General features: G+C 44.0%; 1 protein-coding gene across 1 annotated transcript in view; it reads right to left on the reverse strand.

Annotated features, from left to right (window-relative positions):
- GFOD2 (Gfo/Idh/MocA-like oxidoreductase domain containing 2) overlaps positions 1-26,159 on the reverse strand; it is a 36,582-nt gene that overhangs the window by 5,190 nt on the left and 5,233 nt on the right. The window contains exon 2 of the mRNA XM_080936954.1: positions 6,364-6,707. Within this exon, the coding sequence (XP_080793080.1) occupies positions 6,364-6,622 (259 nt within the window). The 5' untranslated portion in view covers positions 6,623-6,707. The remainder of the gene's footprint in view (positions 1-6,363; positions 6,708-26,159) is intronic.

Genomic DNA, 26,159 nt, shown 5'->3' on the forward strand with positions numbered 1-26,159 from the left:
TGTGTCATAAATGAGGCACAACCTCCAAAACTTCATGTCCCTGTCCTGGGTCCTTACTGTCCCCCACCCCACTCTAGGTATGCAGATCTGCAAGAGCCCTGCCGCTCCCCAGTTTGGTTACAAATGCATTCTGTAACCAAAGCCGTGTCTCTGGTGAGACAAAGAGTAGGGTGCAGATGACTTCTGTGGCTCACTCCCGGGCACAGCTAGTCCTGATGGACAGACTGTCATCTTTCCCCAAACACTGGTTACACTATACAAATGACCGATGTCTCCCATGACGGATAGCTTCCAGTCAGCCAAATAGCCAGAAAGTGCCAACTATTAGTGGTAAACTTGAGCACCGGGGCCAGAAATTTGTCATCAAAACTTTTCTCACTTCACACCAAATGACTGGCAGCCCCCATCGACGACCTGTGTGAGTTTTGGTTTGGTTTGCCTTTTTGCCTTTTTTTAAACTGTAAAACAAGTCAACCCACCTTCCAGGGAGGATGACCGAATTAACTGAGGTAGCCAGGTAAGGCACCGGGCTGGGCACAACCATCAGTGGTTCACTTTTACCTTCATCACAGGAGAGGAAGAACCAACGCATGCTACAGCAGAAGGGCTTCCTGTAACCCAGACTTTGCTTTTTTCTTCTTTTGGTGAAGCATGGGGTTGAGATAAAGTCTTACTCTGTAGGTCAGGCTAGCTTCAAACTGGCCTGCCCACCACCCTGACCCTCCAGCAGTCCACAGAACATTTATCATCAACACACAATCGAGTCTTGGGCCTGAACTCTCAGAACGCTGAGCCTCTCATGGTGTCATTGCATCACATCAGGTCAGGATAGGATACCCTTCCATCTCCTGCTCTTTTCCAGACAACCGGAGAAGCTTCACAACAGTGCTGGCAGGATAACAAGACAGCTCGCTAGCACACTGTCTCCTGTCAGGGCAGGGGCCAGGCTTTTGCATAGGGGTCCTGCAGGAAGGAAAGGAGTCCCAGCTGCTATTACTCCTGCTTCTGGAGTCTCTCCAATGCTCTCCCACATCTGCAATTTCTTGGGGCAATTGCCATTTGCCTGTTAAACACACATGGCTGACCAGGGAGTTATAATTAGGTTCTCAGACACAAAACCCACTGAGAGTTGTACTTCTGCCCACCCCGGCAGCTTCTTGTTAAGACTAACACTCTGCTCAGCTTGTGACAATCACTAAGGGTGGAGAAGTGAAGTGATTGGGGGGGGCATGAGACAAAACCCCATTTTCAGCATGCCCAACAAAGAGCTTTTGAACGTATCTTTTTGGCTGGAAAGCAGAGGTTTTAAGATGTAATTAGGCTCCTGTAGGCTAACCATGCAAACAAACATCAACTTTCTGTTAGACGAAATACTTGGGTATAGAAATTTATTTAACTCTCCTTCCAGGAAGTCAGAAGAGGCGTTACTGCATGAAAACTGCAGCTTGCTTCCTGTCAGCAGGAGACAGAGTCCCTGAGAACTTTCTAAATGCTGCAGTGCTGGGGTTGAACCCAGGGTCTCCAGCATGCTCAACCCATTCTCTGAGCTATACCCCCAACCCCCATGAGTACTTGTTACCTCAGGTTTTCTGGAGGGTAAACATGTTAGCCAGCTTCTATCTAGCTATAGCTCCCTTAACAAGGCCCACAGGAACTGTCCCCATCCTCCTCAGAACACAATTCTTTGTTCCTTAGTAACACACCATAGGAAGTGGGGTTCATAGGCTAGCCTCAGGACACCTGCGTTTTTCCTACGTCTACTGAGAGGTCTGAGAGTAGGGCGGACAGGGAGCCCAAGGAGGGCATCACGTTCATGTATTATGTTTAATTAAATCCAGGGAGATATACTAACAAAAATGTCCTTATTCATTATTATTGTATGTGTTTGCACATGTGTGTGTGTGTGTGTATGTATATATGTATGTGTACATATAACGTATGTGCATGTGTAGAGGCCAGAGAACAACTCTGTGGAGTTGGTTCTCTTTCACCTTTATATGGGTCACAGACTGCCAAGCTTGCAGGACAAGTGCCTTCACCCACTGAGCTCTCAAAACTCCCACTTTCCCTTTTAACTAAAAAGGTTCATGGAGCCGGAGCAATGGATGTCTTAGTGGTTAAGATCACTTGCTTCTCTTGCAGAGGACCTGGGTTCAGTCCCCAGCACCTACACAGTGCTCACAAACATCTGCAACGCCGGTTCCAGGGCATTCGGCTCCCTCTTCTGACCTCCTCAGATTCCAGGCATGCATGTGGTATTCATACGTAACACTCAGGAAATAAAAGTCAATTTTTGTTTTGTGTTTTTGAGACAAGATCTCTCTACATAGTCCTGGCTGTCCTGAGACTCACTATGTAGCTTCAAACTCACAGAGATCCCGCCTGCTTCAGCCTCCTGAGCACTGGGACAGAAGGTGTGCGCCACCACACCTGGCTTGACTACTTGAAACTTGGATTTGAAAACCAGCAGAGCCGGCGCTCGCTCTGCCTCCAGCCTTCTTTCTCAGTCACATGTTAGCTCTCTGTTCACTAGCAAGATGAATACATGGGTAGAAACTGTAAATGTCTTATTTACCCAGTATGTCAGGTCCTGGACCAAGCACTGGAGAAACACAGTATCAATCATGGGCTTCACTTGAAGACTTACACTCAGGGGTTCAAATGACCATGCAATAAAATGTAGACTGCATAGCAGGCACCGATCTGACCTGAGTCCAGGGAGGTTTTCTAAGGAACTGAAGTTCTTGAGATCAAGTTATCTGGGTCAGTCTGCTAGGAGAGGAATCTTTTGTTATCAAAATAGCCTACGAGAAAAGAATCAGTAAACTTAAAGTATGTGTATAAAATATATATAGACATGCATACTTAATTAATTTTACAAACCTTTAAGTAAAACGAACACATCAAAATTAACCAGAGCCAAAGCTCAGTGAATTTCTATATAATTAATATAGCCATTCTGAACTTCATACTGGATTTCACACTTTCACTATGGAATATATTTTTATGCACTTATCCATCACCAAATATGAAAAATCCCTGGCAGAATTAGAGCTAGAAGAACAATTTTGTTATCCTCTTATAACTCAGACTGAGGAGCTAGCTCCCCAGATGTTTGCTGTACAGGCTTGAGTGTGGAAACCCAGCACCCATGTAAATCCTGGTGCAGCGGCACGTACAGATATCCTAAATGTTTAGGGCTGGGAGACAGAGACAGATGGAGCCCAGGGGCTTAGCTGAAATTACTCTCAGTTTAGTGACTCCAAAAAAAAAAAAAAAAAGTAGATAGGGCTGGAGAGCTGATTCAGTAGTTAAGAATGCCTACTGTTCTTGAAAAAGACCCAAGTTCAAGCCCCAGCACCCACACTGGGCAGTGAGCTGCTGCCTGTAGCCTGTAGGTGTAGCTCCTTGGGTGTGGCTTGCACTCACATGTGCTCCTTCCACAAAATTAGAAATAAAATTACCCAAATCAACCTCTAGTCTCCATATGAATCATGTATCCACACACACAGTATGTATGAATGTACACCACAAACACAAGATTAAAAAATATTCTAATGAGAAGGAAAAGCAATTCTGCCTACATCTTAAGACCTAAGTTATGAAGTTATCGTATCTTAAATTCCTGGGCCTCAGCTCTGTTTCCGTCTTTTGTTTGGGGCAATGGGGACTGAGCCCAAAACCTCACATACAGTAGTAGCTCTACCCCTGAGTTATACTTTTATGTCCTAATGGGTCTCAGATTTAAATACTTTGAGGAGTCAGTCCATTCCCTCTACCATGTGGGCTCAGGGGCCAAACTCAGCTCCTCAGCCTTGGCAGCAAGTACCTTTACCCACCAACCCACCTCACTGGCTTTCTTTTCCTTTTTAAGCACAATCTTTCATATATCCCAGGCTGTCTTTAAACTCATTACGGAACCAAAAATGATTCCTGCCCTACTGCCTAAATGCTAGGACTCTGGGTATTTACTATCAAGGTTTTGTCTTTTACTGTCTATTTTGATGCTAAGTGTGGTCCCCAAGACCTGGAGTCTGTACTTAGTCCCTGTGTCCCTACCCCAAGTTATTTCAGATTGGTGAATAAAGATGCCAACAGTCAATAGCTTTGAAGAAGAAATATAGGTAGGGTTTAGGCTTTCTGGGCTTGGTGGGGAGGGAGGAGGAGGAAGAAGAGGAAGAAGAAAAAGAGGAAGAGAAAGAGGGAGAAGAAGAGGAAGAGAAGGAAGAGAAGGAGAACAATGACAGGAGAAAAAAGGAGAAGCCACCGTGGATTATCTGAGCCATAAATACATGTCCCTGAGGGCCAGCCTATTGGAGTTAAGAGCAGCCCAGATGGAACATAGTAAGTAATAATTTGGGGGAATCAATAGGAAAGTAGATTCTAACAGCATGGAGGCTCTTATGCCAATGAAGGCTTATTGTAAATATAAAGGCCGTGTGTGTGTGTGTGTGTGTGTGTGTGTGTGTGTGTGTATGTGTGTGTGTGTAATCCAGGAACTCAATAAACCAAAGGCAGGGTAGAAACCCTGGGCTGCAATTTAAACAATTCCTACAACATATACCACCACACATAAGTTGTATGTGGTTCTTGAGACTGAATCCTGGTTTTCATGCATGCAGGCAAACATTCTACCAACTGAACTACATCCCCAGCCCATTGGTTTCTTTAATTAACAACAACATTACTGTGTGTCTGTGACCTCACACACAGTGTGCATCAGAACCACTCAGGAAGCTTGCCTTAGACAGTGTGGCACCCACCCAGAGAGGCAGGAAATCTGAGGTGCTTGAAAAATGACACTTCTGTCCCAGGTGGCACTGCTTCTTTGGTGGTGCTGTGCAGGGATCCTTGCAGTGCAGGGTGGGGTGTGGCGTGGTGTGTAGGACAGCAGACAAGTTCTGTGAGAACACACAGTGGGTGCTGGACTAGACAATGACCAGGGCACCAGCAAGCCTCACTGACTTTATGTCTGTGAGACTAGAAGATATGGTTGTGCTAACTGACATGGGAAGAAAGAAGTATGGTGAAAACATCGCTGTGACACATATGTCCTTATACCTGCAAGTCCGTGTCAGTACCAAGTGCCTCACATTACTGTCTTCATACTCTGTGCCTTTTATGGGCTTACCACATTCTATCACAACCCAAGAAACATGCTTAGGTAGATGGAAGCTTCAGGTAATTGTGAAAATTTCTCACATGTTTCAGGTCTAAAGGAGCTGAGCTAAAATTAGACTATTTCAACAGCTACCAACTGAGTGATGGTCTTGCCTTCTTCCAATTCTAAAAAGACTGCAGTTACAAAGCTTAGAACCTTCATTAAAAACAACAGTAACACAAAGAAAAACATCAAGAGAGACAGATTCAATAACAGAAGGAAAGAAGAGGGAGCTGGAGAGATGGCTCAGTGATTAAGAGCACTGGCTGCTCTTCCAGAGGTTCTGAGTTCAAATCCCAGCAACCACATGGTGGCTCACAACCATCTATAATGAGATATGATGCCCTCTTCTGGTATGTCTGAAGACAGCTATAGTGTACTCACATAAAAATAAATAAAGAAATCTTTAAAGAGAAGGGGGGGAAGGAAGGGGAGGGGAGGGAAGCCAGGAACAGTGGCACATATATATGGCACTCAGAAGGGCGAGGCAGGATTGAGAGTTAGGGGATAGCCTGAGCTACATAGTAAAACTCTTAGATATGAGGAAGAGATCACAGGCAAGAGGAACTCACGAGGAACCTGAAGAGCAGCTCACCAGGCCACACCCAGTCAGGGACACAAGGTCCCCAGGCCCACAGTTTCCCAAGAGAGTAGCCATGTGAACAGGCTGTCCTGTGGTTCATGTCAGGAAAGCCAGGTCTGACAGAGAGCCTTCCTGCTGTCTGGCAATATGAGATTGCAGTTTGCCAGGAAGGGTGGTGCTCATTACAGCCAAGGGCTGACAAAGCATGGGAAACAGGAGCCTTCTATACAACCTCCTCTCCTTCCTGTGGTGCTGTGTGCTACAGCACCACAGAACAAACACATCCATCACAGCTGGTATCTGAGGGTCCAGGAAAGCTGACTTCCCAGAGGCAGGCTTGACACTGAAGTGCAACCATCTCTAGCTCCTTGATGGAGTGGGTTTCTGCTCCGAGGGTTAGTAGTGAACATGGAGTAGAGAGGGTTGTGCCCTTTACTCCTCTTTAGAGCTTCTAGAATCTTCAGTGTGCCCTTCCCCCACCTCTGCCCTAGCGATATCCCAGAGTACCACCACCTGCAGATGCAGACAAAGAAGGAATGGCCAGGACGGGGAGAGGGCAATGAGCTGTGGAGGACTGCCCAGAGGAGAAAACAGTCTGCCCACTGCAGATGGTGCATACCTAGAGCCTTCACGGATATCTGCCGGGTGAGCGGAGGTGGGATACTGATGCAAACCAGGTCCACGTCTTGGTGCAGCAGAACATCATCCGTCCGGCTGGTGTAGAAGGTGATGTTCATCTCCTCAGCCAACTGTTTTGCCTCTTCCTCAGTCTTTCCCCACAGGGCCTCCACAGTGAAGCCCTCTGCCCTCAGCAGTGGGACTAGGACCCGGGCCGAGCTGCCAGTCCCGAACACACCCACTCCTGGCAGCAACTTCATCCTGGCATCTGCTCAACAACTCATCTCCTTACAAGGGTCCCCAGAATGGAGCTGACCTTCTCGTAGTCCTGATCAAACATGGCTCCTAAAACAGAAACACACTGATTAGTGGCAGAGATTACACTCAGAGGAGCCTAAATTCTAAAGCAATTTGGAAGCAATAAGTTCTCTGTCCTCAAAGCACAAATAAAGTATTTTTCCAAAATAAAAAGCTGGAGAACCTTGTTTCTGGAACACTGAATACCATAGTGACCTAATGGACACAGAGAAAGCAAACCAATGAGAAGTAGGTAAATCCTTACTCTGCTCCAGTTTCTATCTAACCCCGGCCAAGTGACTTAGCCTCACGGCTTCAACCACAAAATAAAGGTTGACCTTTCAACTTCCTTCTTCTAAAAATCATTTAGTGTGTATGTGTCTGTGTGTGTGTACCTGAGTTTTTTAGGGTTTGAGATCCCAAACCAAAAACACAAAAAGAAATTGTTCTCTTTTCCTTTTCTGTAAACAGATATTCACCCTGGAGCACTGGGAAGTCTGAGGAAGGAGTATTGTGTGTATAAGGCCAGCGTGGCCTACAGAAAAAGTCTATCTCAAAAGAAGACTGAAAAAATATTTTTAAAAAATAGAAAAAAGAAGCCAAGCATGGTGACACACACCTATAATAGCATTCAGGAGGCAGAAGTAAATAAATCTCCGTGAGTTAATGTCCAGCCTGGTGTACGTAATGAATTCCAGGATAGCCGGGGCTATGTAGAGACTCTTGTCTCAAAAAAACCAAAGCAAACAAAAAGGCTGAAAAGCAGGGCAGCTAATAAAAGCATGAGGTAGAGACCTCAACTGCCTATGTGAAAGACATTCACCACACACTCACTGAAAAGAAGGGAAATCCTAGTTCACAGGGCAGCCTGCAGCATCTGGACAGTATGCCTGCCTCTGTGAACCACTGAGGTGAGCTTGGCATAGGCAGCTGGCAATTCCAGATCCTTCAGCACTTTCTGTTTTGTTTGTGTGTGTCATTAGGACATTTATTTATTTACTTACTTATAGACAGGGTCTTATGTATCCTAATGTGGCCCCAACCTACTGAACATGAGGCGTCATGAATGCCAGACAGAGGTTCCTACCAAATGAAGCACATCCTCAGCCCTGTTTTGGTCTGTGCTCCTTATTTATTGTGCGCACACACACACACACACACACACACACACATGTACATATATATATATATATATATATATATATATATATATATAATTTTTTCAAAACAGATTTTTTTCTCTATAGCCCTGGCTGTCCTGAAACTTGATTTATAGACCAGGCTGGCTTTGAACTCAGAGATCCACCAGCCTCTGCCTTCCAAGTGCTGGGATTAAAAGGCAAACACCACCACTACCCAAGGAATGGAGATATATATATATATATATATTTAAACACCAGTAGTGTAAAACAACATGGGTTAGATTTGTAATAACCTGGGGTTTTTTTGTTTGTTTGTTTTTAAAAGAATTATTTATTTTATGTATGTGAATACACTGTTTCTGTCTTCAGACACCCCAGAAGAGGGCATCAGATCCCCGTGACAAATGGTTGTGAGCCACAATGTGGTTTCTGGGAATTGAACCCAGGACCTCTGGAAGAGCAGTCAGTGCTCTTAATTGCTGAGCCATCGCTCCAGCCTGTAATAACCTGCTTTACTTCCACTGACTCAAGGGTAGCTTAATACTCATGCAGAGGCCTTGGAGGAAGCCAAATGGCATGAAGGCAGGCAGGCTGGATGAGCAGTGCTTCCTGCTCAAGCAGGAACAGCTAGTTTTCCTGGTTTACTTCCTGTGGCCGTTCTTTATCACCTCGAAATGTCTTACTCTTAGTCCTAAATTTTTTGCATATGACTTTCACATGCCCCTGAAGATCTAACTACCCCCACCCTCACCAAGCACAAGTGAATTCCAATCATCACATCTGGTCAGGACTGCAGAGTACAAGCTCAAGGTGACAGGGAAGGCTACACAGATGGGTTCAAATCCTGACTCTGTCACCAGCTGGATGGCCTTCAGTAAGTCAGTCATTGTCTTTCTCCCCACCCTTTTCTCCTTGCCCGCCTCTGTTTTTTTTTTTTTTTTTTTCTCTCTCTCCTTTTGAGAAAATGTTCCATACTATAGTCTAGAACCCACTATGTAACTCAGGCTGAAGTCAAACTCACAACAATGTGTGTGTCTCAGCTTTCCTAGAGTGGTCATAGGTGTGTGCTGTCAAGTGTAGCCACAGTGTTTGTTGCTGTTTTTAAATTTTATTTTTGTTTTATGTACATTGGTGCTTTGTGTTTTGCCAGCATGCATGTCTGTGTGGATGCTGGGATGGGAGCAAAACCAGGTCCTTGACAGTCTCTTGGAGCTCTACCATCCATTATAGGGACAACTGGCTGACATTAAACTATAATCCCTTCATTCAATGTTTCTTCTTAACTCCTGAGTCTACAGGTCATTTCCTGTAAGCAGCTATACTCCACTGATTTCCTTTTTAAAGGCGGCACAAAGAAGACAGACTAGGAGACGGTGGATATAAAGTTATAAAACCAGAAGACAAGGAAAAGCTGGGGAGCTGGCTCCGTCAGTAAAGTGCTTGCTTGGCACAAAAGCCTAAGGACCAGTAGTTGGATCCCTAGTATCCCACAAAAGCCAGGGCTTTTCATAAGTTCTTTCTTTTTCCAAGAAAGAACGATCCCTGGAGCTTCCTGGACAGCCAGTCTAGCCGAATCGGAAAGTCCCAGGTTCAGTGACAATGCTCTTCCATCAAAAAATAAACAAGGTGGAGGGTTGGAGAGACGGCACAGTGGTTAAAGCACTTGCTCCATAAGCAGGGATTCAGATCTCCAGAGTCAGCTGGCCAGCTAGACTACACATATCAGTGAGCTCTGTGTCTGACTGACACCTCACTCAAGCATAAGCTGCAGTGATGGAGGAAGACTTCCACTGTTCACCACAAGCACACATACCCACACACATACATGTAGAAAAGACACAAAACAAAAGGTGGAGGGGTGGTTAAAATGGTTCGGCGGATAAAGGCTCTTATCACTAAGCCTGAAGACTTGAGTTTGACCCTCTAGAACTCATGCATTAGAAGAAGACAACCAATTCTCACACACTGATCTCAACCTCCACACGTGAGTCATGGCATATGCATACCTACACATATGTGCACATATGTTGCCATAGTTAGGATTACTATTGTTGTGATGAAATGCCATAATCAAAGCAACTTGGGAAGGAAAGGGTTAATTTCACTCACAGTCCCATCTAACAGTTTATTGTGGAAATGGCCATCTTACCAAAAGCAATCTACAGACTCAACATAATTCCCATCAAAATCCTAATACAATTCTGTACAAACCCTGAAAGAACACTCAACTTCATACAGAAAAACAAACAAACAAACAAAAAACCAGGATAGTTAAAACAATCCTGTACAATAAAAGAACCTCTGGAGAAAGGACAATCCCTGATTTCAAGCTGTACTACAGAACAACAGTAACAAAAACTGTATGGTATTAGCATTTAAAAATAAAAAGAGAGAGACAAGTTAATCAATGGAATTCAATCATATACCCAGAAATAAACCCACCCACCTAGGACATTTGATTTTTGACAAGGAAACCAAAATTACACAATGGATAAAAGAAAGCATCTTCAACAAATGGTGCTGGTCTAACTGGCTGTCTGGACATAGAAGAATGTGAATACATCTACATCTGTCACCCTGCACAAAACTCAAGTCCAAGCAGATCAAAGACCTCAGCCTAAAACCAGATGCACTAAACCTGATAGAAGATAAAGTGGAAACTCTCCATTCTCTATGGAGGAAACTAATGGCTAAGAAGCACTTCAAGAAGTGTTTGGCAACCTTAGCCATGGGGGGGGGGGTGCAAATCAAATGACTCTGCGATTCCACCTACACCAGTCAGAACGGCCAAGATCAAAAGCTCAAGAGACAGCTCATGCTGACAAGGATGTGGAATACAAGGGACACTCCTCCATTGCTGGGGGGAGTTCACATTTGTACAGCCACTTTGGAAATCAATCTGGTGGCTTCTCAGAAAACTGGGAATAGAGCTACCTCAAGACCCAGCTATAGCACTTCTGGGCATATACCCAAAGGATGCGCCACCATACCACAAGGACACTTGCTCAACTACGTTCACAGCAGCTGTATTAGGGTTCTCTAGAGTCACAGAACTTATGGTAGTCTCTAGATAGTAAGAGAATTTGTTGGTGACTTACAGTCTGTAGTCCAACTCCCCAACAATGGTCAGCAGCACATATAACCAAGTTGACAACCAGGAATAGCCACTACAGCAGCTTTATTCATAATAGCCAGAAACTAGAAACAACCTCGATGTTCCTCAACTGAAGATGGATACAGAAAATGTGGGACATTTACATAGTGGAGTATTACTCAGCTTTTGAAAACACTGACATCATGAAATTTGAAGGCAAATGGATGGAACTAGAAAAGATCATCTCGTGTGAGGTAACCTAGACCCAGAAAGTCAAACATGTTATGTACTCATAAATGCATATTAGCAGTAAAGAATAACCATGCTAAAATCAAGAGACCCAAAGAAGCTAAGTAACAAGGAAGGTTCAAAGAGGAATGCATGAATCTCGGAGAGGGAGAAATAGAACAGACACTGTGGGTGGATGGGAGGAAGGGGCTTGGTAGGGAGTGAGTGGAGATAGGAACAGGACGGATCAGACTGGGGGAGGACGGCAGGAAAGAGTATTTGGAGAAACAACAGAAATGAGAGGGGGCATCCTGGGACAAGCTAGAAACCTTGGGCAATAGAAGCTCGCAGGAATATGAGGGTGATCCTAGCTAAGACTCTTACAAATGAGAGATATGGAGCCTAAACCAACCAATTTCTGTAACCAGGCAATACTTCCAATGGAGGGATAAAGGCACCAACCCAGGCACAAAACTTTCAACCTACAATCTGCCCTGCCTGCAAGATCTTTAAAAAGAAAAGAAAAAAAAAAAAAAAAAAAAACAAGCAGTGAGGCCAGGAACTCAAACAGGGCAGGAACCTGGAGGCAGGCAAAGGCCACGGATGGGTGCTACTCACTGGATTGTTCCTCATGGCTTGCTCAGCCTGCTTCTTCTTCTTCTTCTTTTTTAAAGATTTATTTATTTATTATATATAGAAGTACACCGTAGCTGTCTTCAGACACACCAGAAGAGGGCATCAGATCTCATTTGAGATGGTTGTGAGCAACCAGAGCCAGCATGTGGTTGCTGGGATTTGAACTCAGGACCTCTGGAAGAGCAGTTCGTGCTCTTAACCACTGAGCCATCTCTCCAGCCCCAGCCTGCTTTCTTATAGAACCCAAAACCACCAGCTCAGGGATGCAACCACCCAATATGAGCTTGATCATCCCCAATCAATCACTAAGGAAATGCCCTACAGGCTTGCCCACAGCCCAGTCTTATAGAGGCAATTTCTTAATTGAGGTTCCCTCCTCTCAGATGATTTTAGCATGTGTCAAGTTATTATAAAAACTATTTTGTACATGTGCACATACAGAAACAACTAAATATTTAAACTACATATTTATAAATAAAATACACACATATATGTTTAATATTTATTATATTATAAAATTAATATACTAAATAATTTAATATATATTTTTATAAGGCAGTAAGTAGTAGCCCATGCCTTTATTTCTTGACTCAAAAAAAAAAGAAAGAAAAGAAAAAAAGCTTTAAAAATATATATGCATGAAATAAAGTAGAGGGACTGAAGAGATGGTTCAACAGTTAATAACATTGGTTGCTCTTCCAGTGAACCCAGGTTCAATTCCTGGCACCTGCATGGCAGCTCACAACCATCTGTAGCTACAGGCCCAGGGTATCCAATGTCCTCAGCATGCATTGTACACACATGGTGCACAGGCATACATTCAGGCAAACACCTATACACACATAATAATTCGGGAAATTTCAAGACAGGGTTTTTCTGTGTGGCCTTGACTGTCCTGGAACTTGCTCTGTAGACCAGGCTAGCCTTAAACTCACACAGACCTAACTGCCTCTGCCTCCCAAGTGCTAGAATTAAATGCAAGCACCAACACTGCGGCTAAATAATTTTTTAAAGGTAGAAAACAATTAGGGAAGATATTTAACTGACTGTGGCCTCTGCACAATGCCAGTACAAGACAGAGAGATTAGGATGAATGGTGGCAGGAATACTGTGGCTGGAACAAACACCAAGAGGAGTTAATACAGAAAGAGCAACCAAATCAACATGGAGCTGCAGACCAACACCTCTCATGAGCATGAAAACAATCTCTCAAAATGTTAGGTTAGGGGTGGTGGCTCATACCTTCAATCTCAGCAAATCCAAAAGTACCAAGGTGGTTCAGTTACTGCAACTCAAATATCAATAACCACTGGATGATTCACTAAATTGCATTAATTTGAAATGTGAGTTAAATCTTCTTTGTTATTGTCTTGTTTTTGGGTTTTTCTTTTAAGATTTATTTAATTTATATGTGAGTACACTGTAGTTGTCTTCAGACCCTTCAGAAGAGAGCATCCTATTACAGATGGTTGTGAGCCATGTGGTTGCTGGGAATTGAACTCAGGACCTCTACAAGAGCAGTCAGTGCTCTTAACCACTGAGCCATCTCTCCAGCCCTTGTTTTTGTTTTTTGAGATAGTGTTTCTCTGTATAGTCCTGGCTGTCCTGGAACTCACTTTGTAGACTCGGCTGGCCTTGAATCAGAGATTCACCTGACTATGCCTCCAGTGCTGGGATTAAAGGTGTGTACCACTACAACAGGCCAACTCCTGAAAATTTTTTTTGTCATTTTTTTTTTGTTTGATTGTTTTTAAAAGAAATAGAAATAAGGGTCTGGAGTGCCTCAGCAATTAAGAGCTCTTGTGGGGATTTTTGTTTGTTTGTTTTTAAGATTTATTTATTATATTTAAAGTACACTGTAGCTGTCTCCAGACACAGAACAGGGCATCGGATCCCATTACAGATGGTTATGAGCCACCATGTGGTTGCTGGGATTTGAACCCAGGACCTCTGGAAGAGCAGTCAGCGTTCTTAACCACTGAGCCATCTCTCTAGCCCCAAGAGCTCTTGTTCTTATTCCTGGAAGAATACCTGAACATGTAACAACTTCCTGATGTGCAGACATTATCCGTAGCTTCAAGGAACACACATCACGACAGACAGGCACATAAGCAAATCTGTTTTAAGGTATGACTCGGCATATTGGCATATGCTCCTAGTCATGGTGCTCAAGTAGAGGCTTCAGGTGTTCCAGGAGGATCATGTGTACAAAGCCAGAGCAGCTATATATTAAATACAGCCTCGGGATATCAGAAACCCTCCCAATATGCTAAGTATATTCCTTCCATGTAGCACAGGGAAAACACGGAGGCTGGAGGTGACAGGCAAATGGGAAGGCTTCCTGGAGGAGATACTGTAACGGCCCAGAACTGGTGAGAAACACAAGTCCTCTATCACCTCATGCCAAGGCCCCTCTTTTTTTTTTTTTTTTTAAAGATTTATTTGGGCTGGAGAGATGGCTCAGTGGTTAAGAGCACTGACTGCTCTTCCAAAGGTCCTGAGTTCAAATCCCAGCAACCACATGATGGCTCACAACCATCTGTAATGAGACCTGATACCCTCTTCTGGTGTGTCTGAAGACAGCTACAGTGTACTCATATATAATAAATAAATAAATCTTTAAAAAAAAAAGATTTATTTATTTTATGTAACTGAGTACACTCTGTCTTCAGAAAAGGGCATCAGAGCCCAGTATACATGGTTGTGAGCTACCATGTGGTTGCTGGGAATTGAACTCAGGACTCCAGCCCCTCTTAAGTGACAGTTCACTTCTGCCTCTCAGGCTATTTTAGTCAAAGTATTTTCCTTCCTCCCCCCCCCCACCCTCCTTTGAGACAAGATTCTAACTCATGGCAATTCAACTGCCTCAGCCTCTTGTGTGCTGGAATTACAGGCATGAGTTTGAGCATTCTTCTTCATCAGATGGGCTTACGTCCTGAGGAATCCTCCATCCCACAGAGCATCCATGACTGTGCTAGGTTACGGGTACTCAATCACTTCCAGTATGGACTCTGGGTTAGCTTACTGTTTGATAGCCAGTTAGATATTAGCAGGACGAAAGGACACTGGGATGGAGACATTTCTCAGTCAACAGGTTCTAAAGCCAAAGAGAAAAAGCTGGATCCTGTAACCGTGCAAAGAAATGGAACTTGAGTCGTATCTCTGGCCCTGGGAAGGGACATGGTATGCTGAACTGCCTGGTCATTATTGATAACTAGTCCCAGTTGCTGAACTGCCTGGTCATTATTGATAACTAGTCCCAGTTGCTGAACTGCCTGGTCATTATTGATAACTAGTCCCAGTTGCTGAACTGCCTGGTCATTACTGATAACTAGTCCCAATTGCTGGACTGCCTGGTCATTACTGATAACTAGTCCCAGTTCCAGAAGCCCCAGGTATGCCCATCTTTGGCTGCCAAGGATAGTTACGAAAGCAGATCAACACAAAAATCACAAACATTCTGAGGGGTTTTGCTTGTTTTGCCTTTTAGATTTTTTTGTTTGTAACTCAACTGCACAGTTCTCAAGCGCGAACTCTGTAGATTATGAAAGTGTAGTGCCTTATCAAAGGGCTGGGCTCACCTGCAGGAAACCTTTTAAGATTACTACCCAGCAGACGGCACCCTGTATGAAGAACAAGTACATTCCATCGCTCCCTCCAATGACAATCCAAATGGGTTTTTCAATGACCCTCAGAAAAACTGTCTGCCCTTAGGAAACTTGCCTAAACTGTGGGGACAATGGCCTCTTTGCCACTGTCCACTCTCAGCCCTTGAGACTGTCTTAAGTTCTTGAATTTTGAGGCTGTTTGTTGTAGTAAGAAGTTACCTAATATACTTCTCTATGGTCTGAACGCCTATAACCTTTGTTGGGTCTGTTTCACCACCCAGCCTATTCTGGTCTGTCCACCTGGTTTATCAATAGCCTGATATTAGAACAACCCCCGTAGCTACATCAAGCTCTGTTCTTGCTGCACATCATACTTTCTGTTAGCTTGAATTGCTCCTGTGTTTGTCAGTCTAGAGACTGAACTCAGATCTTCACCTGCAATAACTAAGTATACTACTAACCTACATTTATTTTATTTTCGTAGTGCTGGGGATCCAGTTTGTGGCCTTATACATGCTATGCCAGGCAAGAATTGTCCTAGTAAATTACATCTGTAGTCTTTTTTTCCTCCCTTGGTTTTTATAGATTTATTTAGATGATTCTGAGGTGCCGTGTGGATACTATGAACTGAACTCAGGTCCTCTGCAAGAACAGCCAGTGATCTTAACAGCTGGACTGTCTCTCTAGCCCTAGAACAGTGATGATTTAAACACTTGCTTATCTGCATGAGGCTGGGTTCAATCCTGTGCAAAGCAAGACAGTCCCAAAGTGTGCACAGGATGAACATGTGGAAATCTCATATGTTTATGCTGGAGGTATAAAACAATACAACCAGTTCAGAAATTGAGAGATGTTTGTTTGTTTGTTGGAGACAAGGTCTCTCTACCTAGCCCCAGCTGTCCTAAGACTCACTCGGTAGATCAGGCTACCCTCCAACTCACAGAAATCTGCCTGCCTTTGCTTCCTTAGTGCTGGGATTAAAGATGTGTGCCACCACATTCAGCTTAATTGGACAATTTTAAAGAATAAATTTATACATATCTTGGTCCACATATAGCATTTCTGTTCATAGATATTTACCTAAGAAATAAAAAATGACAGTCATTAAGAAATGTATACAAATGCTCACAAACCATGTAAACTGGAAACAAACCCAAATGTTTTGCTATAGGAGAAACAAATGGTGGGGCTGTGATAGAATGAAATACAGTAATTAACTAAACTAAGTCACTATAATACAAACAGCAATATGCATAGACCTCAAAAACATGCCGACTGGAGGCCAGGTATACACACTAATCTCATTTGTAGAGTTCCAGCTATCTGAAGAACAGACAGACGAACCTTACTGTGTCAGCCCAGTTCCAGTGGGGGTTGGAATGAATTAGCCAGGAGAGGAAACAACCTACGGGGCTCCTTAGCCATCTCTATGCCTTGAGATTCCATAGCTACATGGTGATATATATATATATATATATATATATAATATACACACATAATTGTCAAAACTCATCAAACTAAAAAATTGAGATCTGTGTGTTTAACCATATGTGAATTACTCCTTGATTTTCTTTGGTTATGTAGTTCAGACTAGACTCAAACTCACAACAGTCCTCCTGCCTCAGCCTTCTGGGTGCTGGGATCACAGGTGTGGGCTGTACAGGTACGGGGTACGGGAGGATAAAAACTGGCACCACATAGGATTGAACAAGTGAGTCACGGTGGTAGGTATGGCAGGAGAACTACAGTCCTAGAACACCTATAGGGGGATAGGAGACAGAGACAGGAGAATCCTCAGAAGTTTGTGGCATCTGTAATAGTAAACAAGAGCCAACACTCCAGGTTGGCCTCTGACCTCCACATGAGCCATGGTACTCACATACACAAACATGTATGCATGGCACTCACACACACACACACACACACGTGATTGGGCAGCCTAACCTATACTAGATGAGTTCCATGTCAGTGAGAGATTCTGTCTCAAAAAATAAGGTAGAAGGCACTGAAATGACCCCTGTCCTACATACACCACTGGTCTGGCTTCTAGTTTAGGAGTGAGGGGCCACTCTGGGGAGCATGTAGCTCACTGGTAGAACCCATGTTCCTCCCCCCAAAAAGCTTCCCTCTCCAGAGCAGCCCAAGCCTCCACACAACTGTATCCTCAATGTGACATCAGTCTGAAATAGATAAATCAAAAAAAGTGAAATGTTCTGAACCTTGGGCTACAATTATACATAATACTACCTAAGCCTACCTGATACGTGTTCACACACAGTTAAAATACTAAGTGCAGGAGTCGGTTCTCGTGCCCATCCTCCCACTTAATCTGTCAGCAACATCTAATGGACTTTCCACCCTCCTTGGAAAGTTTTCTTTTCTTGGCTGCTAGAACACAAATGTCTCCTGATTTTACTCCCATTTCTCTGGGTGCTCCTCAAACCCTTGTTAGTTTCCTCTGATAACAAATGTAACTACCACAGCTCAGGCCCCAGCCCATTTCTCTTTTCCATTTATATTTGTGTGGTGATTCTCCCAAGTCTCATGACTTTAAATACCATCTATTCCCTAGTGACTCGTAAAGTCATCCACTAGATCCTTTCGCTTGAGGTCCAGACCAGTATAATCAACTACCTATCTGACATCTCCATTTGTATTTTTAGTATGCATCTGAAACTTCAAACGTCCAGAACAAAACACTGATGTTTCTATTCTCTCCATAGCGACTTCATCACTTAAACCGGTAACACAAATGCCCCAATGGCTCGAGCCAAAACCTTGGAGTTATCCTTGCTCCCTTCTCACACTTGATATCTGATCCATCAACACATCTTCTGCCAACTCTCTGCCTTCCGACTTCATCCTGTATCCAAGTACTTTTCACTTTCTGTCACCACCACCTAAGCTCAAGTGACCACTTCTCCATTACTGCAACAGCCGAACTGGCTCCCAGCTTCCAATCTGTCTCCCCACACTGTACCCCCAATCTACTCACACAGCACCAAGAGTGACCTGATTCAAGTGTCATACAGATCAAGTTACTTGGCCAAAGGCTTTCTCATGCGAACTAAGAACAAAACGCTTCCACTGACCTACAAAGCCCGACTGCTGCCTACTTTATCTTCTGACCTTATCCACCAAGACAGACATAACGGTTCACTGCTGTGTATATCCACACGCCGGCTTTGCTGTCTCACAGCCATTACACTTGAGATACACTCTACTGGACAGAAATCCACAATTCCTTTCAAGGCTCTCTCAAATATGGTCTTTTTATTTTTTTCCCTACTATATCTTTAGTACTAGGGAAATTGGCCCTAAAGCCTCATATATGATAGGTAAGTATTCTATTAACGATTTCCCAAGATTTTAAACACAGACCTACAAGAACAGGTTTATGATTATAGTGTTGCTGCTGCTGTTTTAACCGCCAATCGGCTACAATTTATGCTCCCTGGGAACAAGTAATAATTTTCCAATGTCTTATCACTGATGCCTAGTACATAATAAATTAATATTTTCTGAAGGGCTGGAGAGATGGCTTAGTGGCTAAGTGCACTGACTGCTCTTCCAGAGGTCCTGAGTTCAATTCCCAGCAACCACATGGTGGCTCACAACCATCTGTAATGGGATCTGATGCCCTCTTCTGGTGTGTCTGAAGACAGCTACAGTATACTCATAAAAATAAAATAAAATAAATCTTTAAAAAAATTTCTGAAAAAAAAGAGAAAGATTTCAGACCTTGTTTCTACATAATCAAGAAACCAAGATACATTGAGTTAATTAAAACTGTATTCAGATGGGCTAGAGAAATGTCTCACTGTTAAGAGCCCCTGCAGAGGGCCTGGGTTCAGTTTCCATCAGACAGTGTCCTCGTTCGACCTCCTAGGGCACCAGGCATGCACATGGTGGACATATATACATGTGTGCAAAATGTCTGTACACATAAAATGAATAAGTGTGGTTAGATGTGACAGTGCACACCTTTAATCCAGTACTCAGGAAATAAAGGCAAGAGGATCTTTGTGAGTTCAAGAGGTTAGCCAGGGTTACAGAGACCCTGTTTCAAAACACATAAATCAACAACAAACAACCCAAGTTAAAAAAAAAAAAATCTATAAACAACGTATATAGAGATGGGCATGGTAACTCATCCCTGTGTCGTGGTACCTGAGAAGCTGAGGATTTTGAGTACTAGGCCAACCTAGGCTACACACTGAGACCCTATCTAAAATTTAAGAGCAACAGAAGAAAAGCTATACATAATTTAGTAGGGTCTTGGGATGTATCCAAGTGTAATAAATGTAATAAATCTCCAGCTACAAAATCCGCTATAAGGTTGATACTCAGTTGGTAGAGCACCAGAGTAGCATTTGTGAAACGATGGTTTGATTCCTACTAACACTGCAGGTAGGTGTGGTGGCTTAATCCTAGAATTTGGGAGGTGGAGACACCTGGGGGCTGGAGAAATGGCTCAGTGGTTAAGAGCACTGACTGCTCTTCCATAGGTCCTGAGTTCAAATCCCAGCAACCACATGGTGGCTCACAACCACCTGTAATGGGATCTGTTGCCCTCTTGTGGTCTGTCTGAAGACAGCAACAGTGTACTTATATATGATAAATAAATAAATCTTTAGGAGGTGGAGACACAAGATTCAGAAGTTCAAAGTCACCCCTGCCAACATAATGAGTCCCAGACCAGCCTGGATTCCATGACACCCTGCCTTAAAAAAGGAGAAAGAGAGGGAGAGGGAAGGTGGAGGGAAGAGGGGGAGGGAGAGAAAGAGTTCCAAGGGACACACACCTCTGGGAAAAAGATGAGCAAAGAGATTTCCAGTTAGGCTTGGAAATTCATGCCTATATGCTAAATACTCAGTGCCACGATACATCTTTGTCTCAAGCAAAACAAGGGAGATGGCTCAGTCTGCACAGTAACTGACATATAATAATGAAGGGACCTGTGCTTAGATTCCCAACACCCATGCAAAAAGCTGCAGGGAGGGGGTACCCAGTAAGGCCCTTTGCTAATACCAGTGCTGAGGAACCAGAGACAGGAAGACTCTTGTGGCCTACTGACCGGCTAGTCTAGCCAAATTTGTGAAATCTAGATTCAGTGAGAGACCTTGTCTCAAAAAAAAAAAAAAAGAAAGAAAGTGAATAAGGAGGAGGACACCTGTTATCAATCTCTGGCCTATACACACACACACGTGCATCCATGTGCACACACACACACAAGCTTATGTCATTAGCTTGAGGCTTGAGTAGTTACTGGCTCAGGAAAGTAAACAAGCCTCAGATGGCAGCAAACTGAGGCTTGGGAAGAGGAGCTGCCAGCCCTGTGGCTCACACTGTAACAGGAGCTCTTGAGTGTCCTTAGCCCAGAACCACTTCCTCAGCTGTCACTCCTGCTTTCCACCACAGGAACCACACCACCAGCTAAGCTACCTTAGTCCTCCTTACTGTCACCTTTCCCTCTCTTACCAAAAAAATACTGCATATCTAAGTTTGGAGGACCACAGTAGATAGAATGGTGGCCGTGTCCAGTCAAGTACAGAGTCCCATGTAAAATGAAGAAAGTAACAGTGACTTAAACAAATGCTAGTGACTTAAACCTAACCAGTTTAACAGAAACATGGCAACAATGAAGCCTCCCTGTCTGTCACCACACCCCATCAACAGTGATCCTGATGTCACTTGAATTCACCCATTATTTTGATTTCCACAGATACCCAGTGTTTTTCCTAGTCCTGAAGATTATCATAACCCCATCCTCTAGGTAAGTCCCACATTTCTTGACAACACAGTTACTCAGTGGGAACTTACAACTTCTACCTTCCCACATGCTCCCGGGCTGGCCACTATTTGAGTAGGCTCCTTCAGTTCCTCTTTGAGAGGCTAGAAGGTTCTAAGTCCTCCTGGCTAACTCCTCAGAACTTAAGTACTCCCTCCTCTAAGAGCCCGTGTCCTTGGCTAAGTGATTCCGTTCAGTGTTCCCACAGCAACCTGGGCTTTGGCAATCTTGGTGCCCACATGCCAACAGGGCTTCTCTCACACACGGCTGCAGCTCCACACAGCACAGCTTCTGAAGGAGTCCAGGCTGCAGAATGAACACAGGAACAAATGGGTGTGAGAATGAATTAAGTCAGCCCCAACCTGTGAGGATGCTCCTAATTTCTGCTGTGTCTTTCTGGTTTTAGAGAAATGATTATTTTTACATCTTAAGTGTGTAAGCTGGGCTGGTGAGATGGCTCGGTGCTTGTCAAGCTTGACAACCTGAGTTCAATCCCTGGGCCCACATGGCCAAAGGAAAGAAATGACTCTGATAGTCTTGTGACCTCCACACAAAAATGAAGCACATACAACTTAAAAAATGTACTTAATAAAAAGAAAGTGGCCTGTAATTTTTTAAAGTGTAAACTACCTAAAGTATAATTTCCATAAATAATACTGTGAAATTCTTACCCTAAGGAATGTCATGATTTAACATACAGTCCAAAAACAAAATCTTCAATACAGCAAAATTCTTGAGGACAATAAGAGATTTTAAAAGGGAGAGAGAGATAAGATGCTCACTGTTACATGTGATGACCCTGAATTCCATCCTCAGTACCAACACAAACAAACAGGAGAATAAAAACCACAAAACATATAAAGGCTGGCTTTTTTTTTTTTTTAAAAAAAAACTTGGAATCTGTTGGGTACCATCTGACTTTCAGCAACAGTCATATGGCAAAATTTAATGAGAAATGTACCTATGACTGTCCCCCTAGCCTTTCTTATAAACTCCTTCATGTTCAGAATTGAGCTAGTATGTCAGACAGGCCAAAAAAGCTTAAACTGTAGGTTGGCTATAGTGAAGTCACAGGTCCCTGACAGACAGCTGGTACTTAGTCTGAAATGCTAACATGAATGCCTTCAGAAAGATAGGAGAATGCTTTTCAGCAGCAATTATGTTCTGACTGAACCAAGAGATGAAGCTAGGCATGGCAATGTACAACTAGAATACCAGCCTTTGGGACCCTGAAGTGGAGTGCATGGGTGCACACCTTTAATCCCAGCATTTGAGAGTCAAAGACAGGCGGATATTTTTGAGTTTGAGACTAGCCAGGGCAATATGGAGACCTGCCTCAAAAACAAAACAAACAACAAAAACAGGCTGGAGAGATGGCTCAGGGCTTGGTATCATTTGCTGCCAAGAAAGACAATCTGAGTTCAGTCTCTGGAACACACATGGTGGAAAGGACACTCAAGATACTCAATATAAGTTGTCCTCTCACCACCACAACAATGTACACAGACAGACAGACAGACAGACAGACAGACACACACACACCAGAAAAGCGAAGGGAGTAGAAAAGAACAAAAAGGAAGGGAGAGGAGGAAACGTACTAAGTCTTACCAATCTGCTCCTACAAATAGTGTTTATCTGAACAGTGCTTTCACGGACTCTGCATGGTCACATATTTCCGTCTTCCCACTGGGAACAAACCCAAAAGCAGGACAAAGAGATGTTATCCCTTAGCTGCTCTAGTTGACAGGGCAGCCAACATGGGATCTGAGCAGAAGCACCTTCTCTCACTCCATTCACCTGCACACAGGACCCAGGACTAGCCTGATGACTAGGCTATGAAGCACAACTACCCTATGCACAAAAGGGTCAACTGACTGGGTCTTAAAGGAGAAGTAAGTGCTAACTTCACAGATACACTTGGTTTGCTATTAGATTACAGAGCTTCAGCAAAGCATTCCTCTGCCTGCTCTATCAGATCATCACTGGGTTTTGTTTCTTTCTTGTTACATTTATTTATTTAGTGTGCACACTTGTAGAGGGCAGAGGACAACTGGCAGGCATTAGGATGTAGATACTATGTAGACACCAGAACTGAAACCCAGACTCAGGCCTTTACCCAGTGAGCCTTCTAACTGGCTCTTTAAAATATCTCCATAATAAACTGGGCACGGTGGTACATGACTGTAATCCCAGCACTCAGGAGACAAAGGCAGGAGAAGTGCCAGGCGCATGAGGCCAGGTGGGACTACATACCAACCATCTATCAGACCAGCCTGGGCAAAAGTAAAATCCTGTCTTAAAGCAAACACACACAGACACACACACATACCACACCATAGGCACACATTACCCACACCACACACACATATACACACTACCCATCCACATCACACGCTCACACCACTCACACACATTACCTAAATACCACATACGCATACTACCCATCCAAACCACACACACACACACACACACACACACACACACACACACACAAACACACTACCCACACACACCACAGACACACACCACAGACACGCACATCCTACAACATGGCTCACACCTATAATTTCAGTTGTCAGGATGTGAAGCCAACTAGAGCAAAAGTTCATCAAATGCTGTTTACATAGCAAATATGAGGGCAGCCTGGGTAACAGGAAGCACTTTCTCAAAAACAAAGCAAAGCACAAGAGAGAGAAAATAAGTTTTCTCTGATAGTCTTCAATAGTAAGTACCAGACTAACCCCAACCCAGGAACACCCTCAGCCTCTCTCGCCAAGCAATTTAATTTAATCCCTCATTTTATCATGACTTGGATGAAAACATTCCTAACTTTCCATCTCCCGCCCTGACAAGCAGCTTCAGCTCCACCTCTGGCTCCATTCTTCTGAGGGTCTGCTGGAAATTCCCGCTGGCTGACAACCAGCCTTCTCCAACCGGAATTCCTCCTTCCCTCAAGCCTGAAGCTCCTCCTATGCCCCACCCCACCCCCACCAACAGTCGCCACAGTTCTTTCCTCATTCATTTCCTACCATTTTTAATCACAAGGAGTCAGGCACTGTGCCAGGACTGGGCACACAGGAGTGATTCAGACAGGCCAGGTCCCTGGAGCTCAGTTTCCATTTCTTGCTTGTCCCTGGTTGTACAGAGTCTGGTGTCAAACCTGAGAACTGGACTATGGCAAGCCATATGGTAACAATGATTTGTCCTGAAGGCACAGAGGGCAAACCCTCCAACAAAGCACTTGTCTCAGCAACCCTAGACAGTATGTTATAATTTGGCTTTACTTGTAGTGTCAAGAACAAGGTGAGTTTTGACTTAAGAAGCTTTTCAATGGACAAACTGATTGACTTAAGGCTTTCTCCTTCTTGTTTGCTTTTGCTTTTGAGACAAAATCTCAGTATATAGCCTTGGCTGGCCTGGAGCTCACCATGTAGATGAGGCTGGCCTTGAACTCCTGCCTCAGCCTCCCAGTTGATGAAATTACAGGCACGAGCCACCATGCCCACTTGTAATGCCCCTGTGTGCAGAAATCTGCTCACTAGGGCTGGCAGAGCGGCTCAGTGAGTAAAGACACTCACCCCGAGGTTTACAGATCTGAGCTGAATTTCCAGAACCAACATGGTAGGAGAGAAGTGTCAGGTTCTAAAGTCTAGCTGTGGTGCCCATGGGCACACCAAAGGGCATCCTGGCTCCAGGCTTCTCCATCCTTTCCTCCATCCCCACCCCTAAGCATCAGCTCCTGGGATTCCCCTCCCCAGCTTCTCCTTCCCTCATAACCCCCCCAATCCAGCCAGGCTTCCTCTCTCTCTTCCTCTCTTGCCCTCCTCTCTCTTGGTCTCCCTGGCCTGAACTCCCTTATTTTCTCCTCTCTTACACTCGCCTACCTCTCCTCTCTTGGTCAAGTCCAGTCAGGGGGCCATGTTCAAGCTGCTACTTTCCCTCCCTGATCCGGACTCTCCCAGATGCCTCTGGCTGTACTCTCCCTCATTTCTTCCCCTCAACCACACCTTGGAGTCGTCCCTCCTCGGTTTATACATCCGGTGCTGAAACCCTCAGTTTACACAAAAAGCAAATTCCCACGCATTGTCCTCTGACCTGCACACTTGGAATGTGGCAAGCATATGCCCTGAGACATGCATCCGCACACACAAATGAAGTAAAAAAACACGGGAAACCTACTCATGAGCTGGACCATAACTATGCTCGGATGTATCCTCCTCTAGCTGTTAACTGTGGGATGGAAATGAATGGTGTCTCATTCATTCATTCATTCATTCATTTTTGCCATACCACTCCTCTCTTTTGTTGTTGTGTAATGAAGGGGCCAGACGTAAAATACAGGTTATATACAGGATGTGCCTAACTGAAAATACTCATTCATTTAAGTACTTAGAATGTTCTGTTCCTGTTTAAATGATGTCTTATCCACTACTGAGACCATACATTCCTTCAGGACAAAAATTGTGTTCTCAGGATCAAGCAGATCCGAAGTCCCTGAAAATTGCAGATAACATTTCTTTATAATCTGGTACTTATTTAAACATTCTTGGGATATCAATCAATATATTGGGGATATTAAGCATCGAGAGAACAATAAACTAATTTTAAAATAAACAGCCATGTGTACCAACTTGTCTTATGGGAACTTGACACAGGCTTGGGAGATGGGAGCCTCAACTGGGAAAACCCTGCATAAGATCAGGCTATAACCAGTCCATTGTGGTGGAACTGGGTTCTATAAAAAGCAGGCTGAGCAAGCCAGTAGTCAGCATCCCTCCATGGCCTCTGCATCAGCCCCTCCTCCAGGTTCCTGTCCGGTCTGAGTTCCTGTCCTGACTGCCTTCCATTATGAACAGTGATGTAAAAGCTTAAGCCAAATAAACCCTTTCCTCCCCAAGTTGTTTCTGGTCATAGTGTTTTATCACAGAAGTAGTGACCCCCAACTAAGACAGTGGGACCAAGATCAAGCCCAGCAAGATGCCTCAGTGGGTAAACCAGAGC

This window comes from Micromys minutus (assembly GCF_963924665.1).
Source record: "Micromys minutus genome assembly, chromosome: 24".
Lineage (NCBI taxonomy): Eukaryota > Metazoa > Chordata > Mammalia > Rodentia > Muridae > Micromys > Micromys minutus.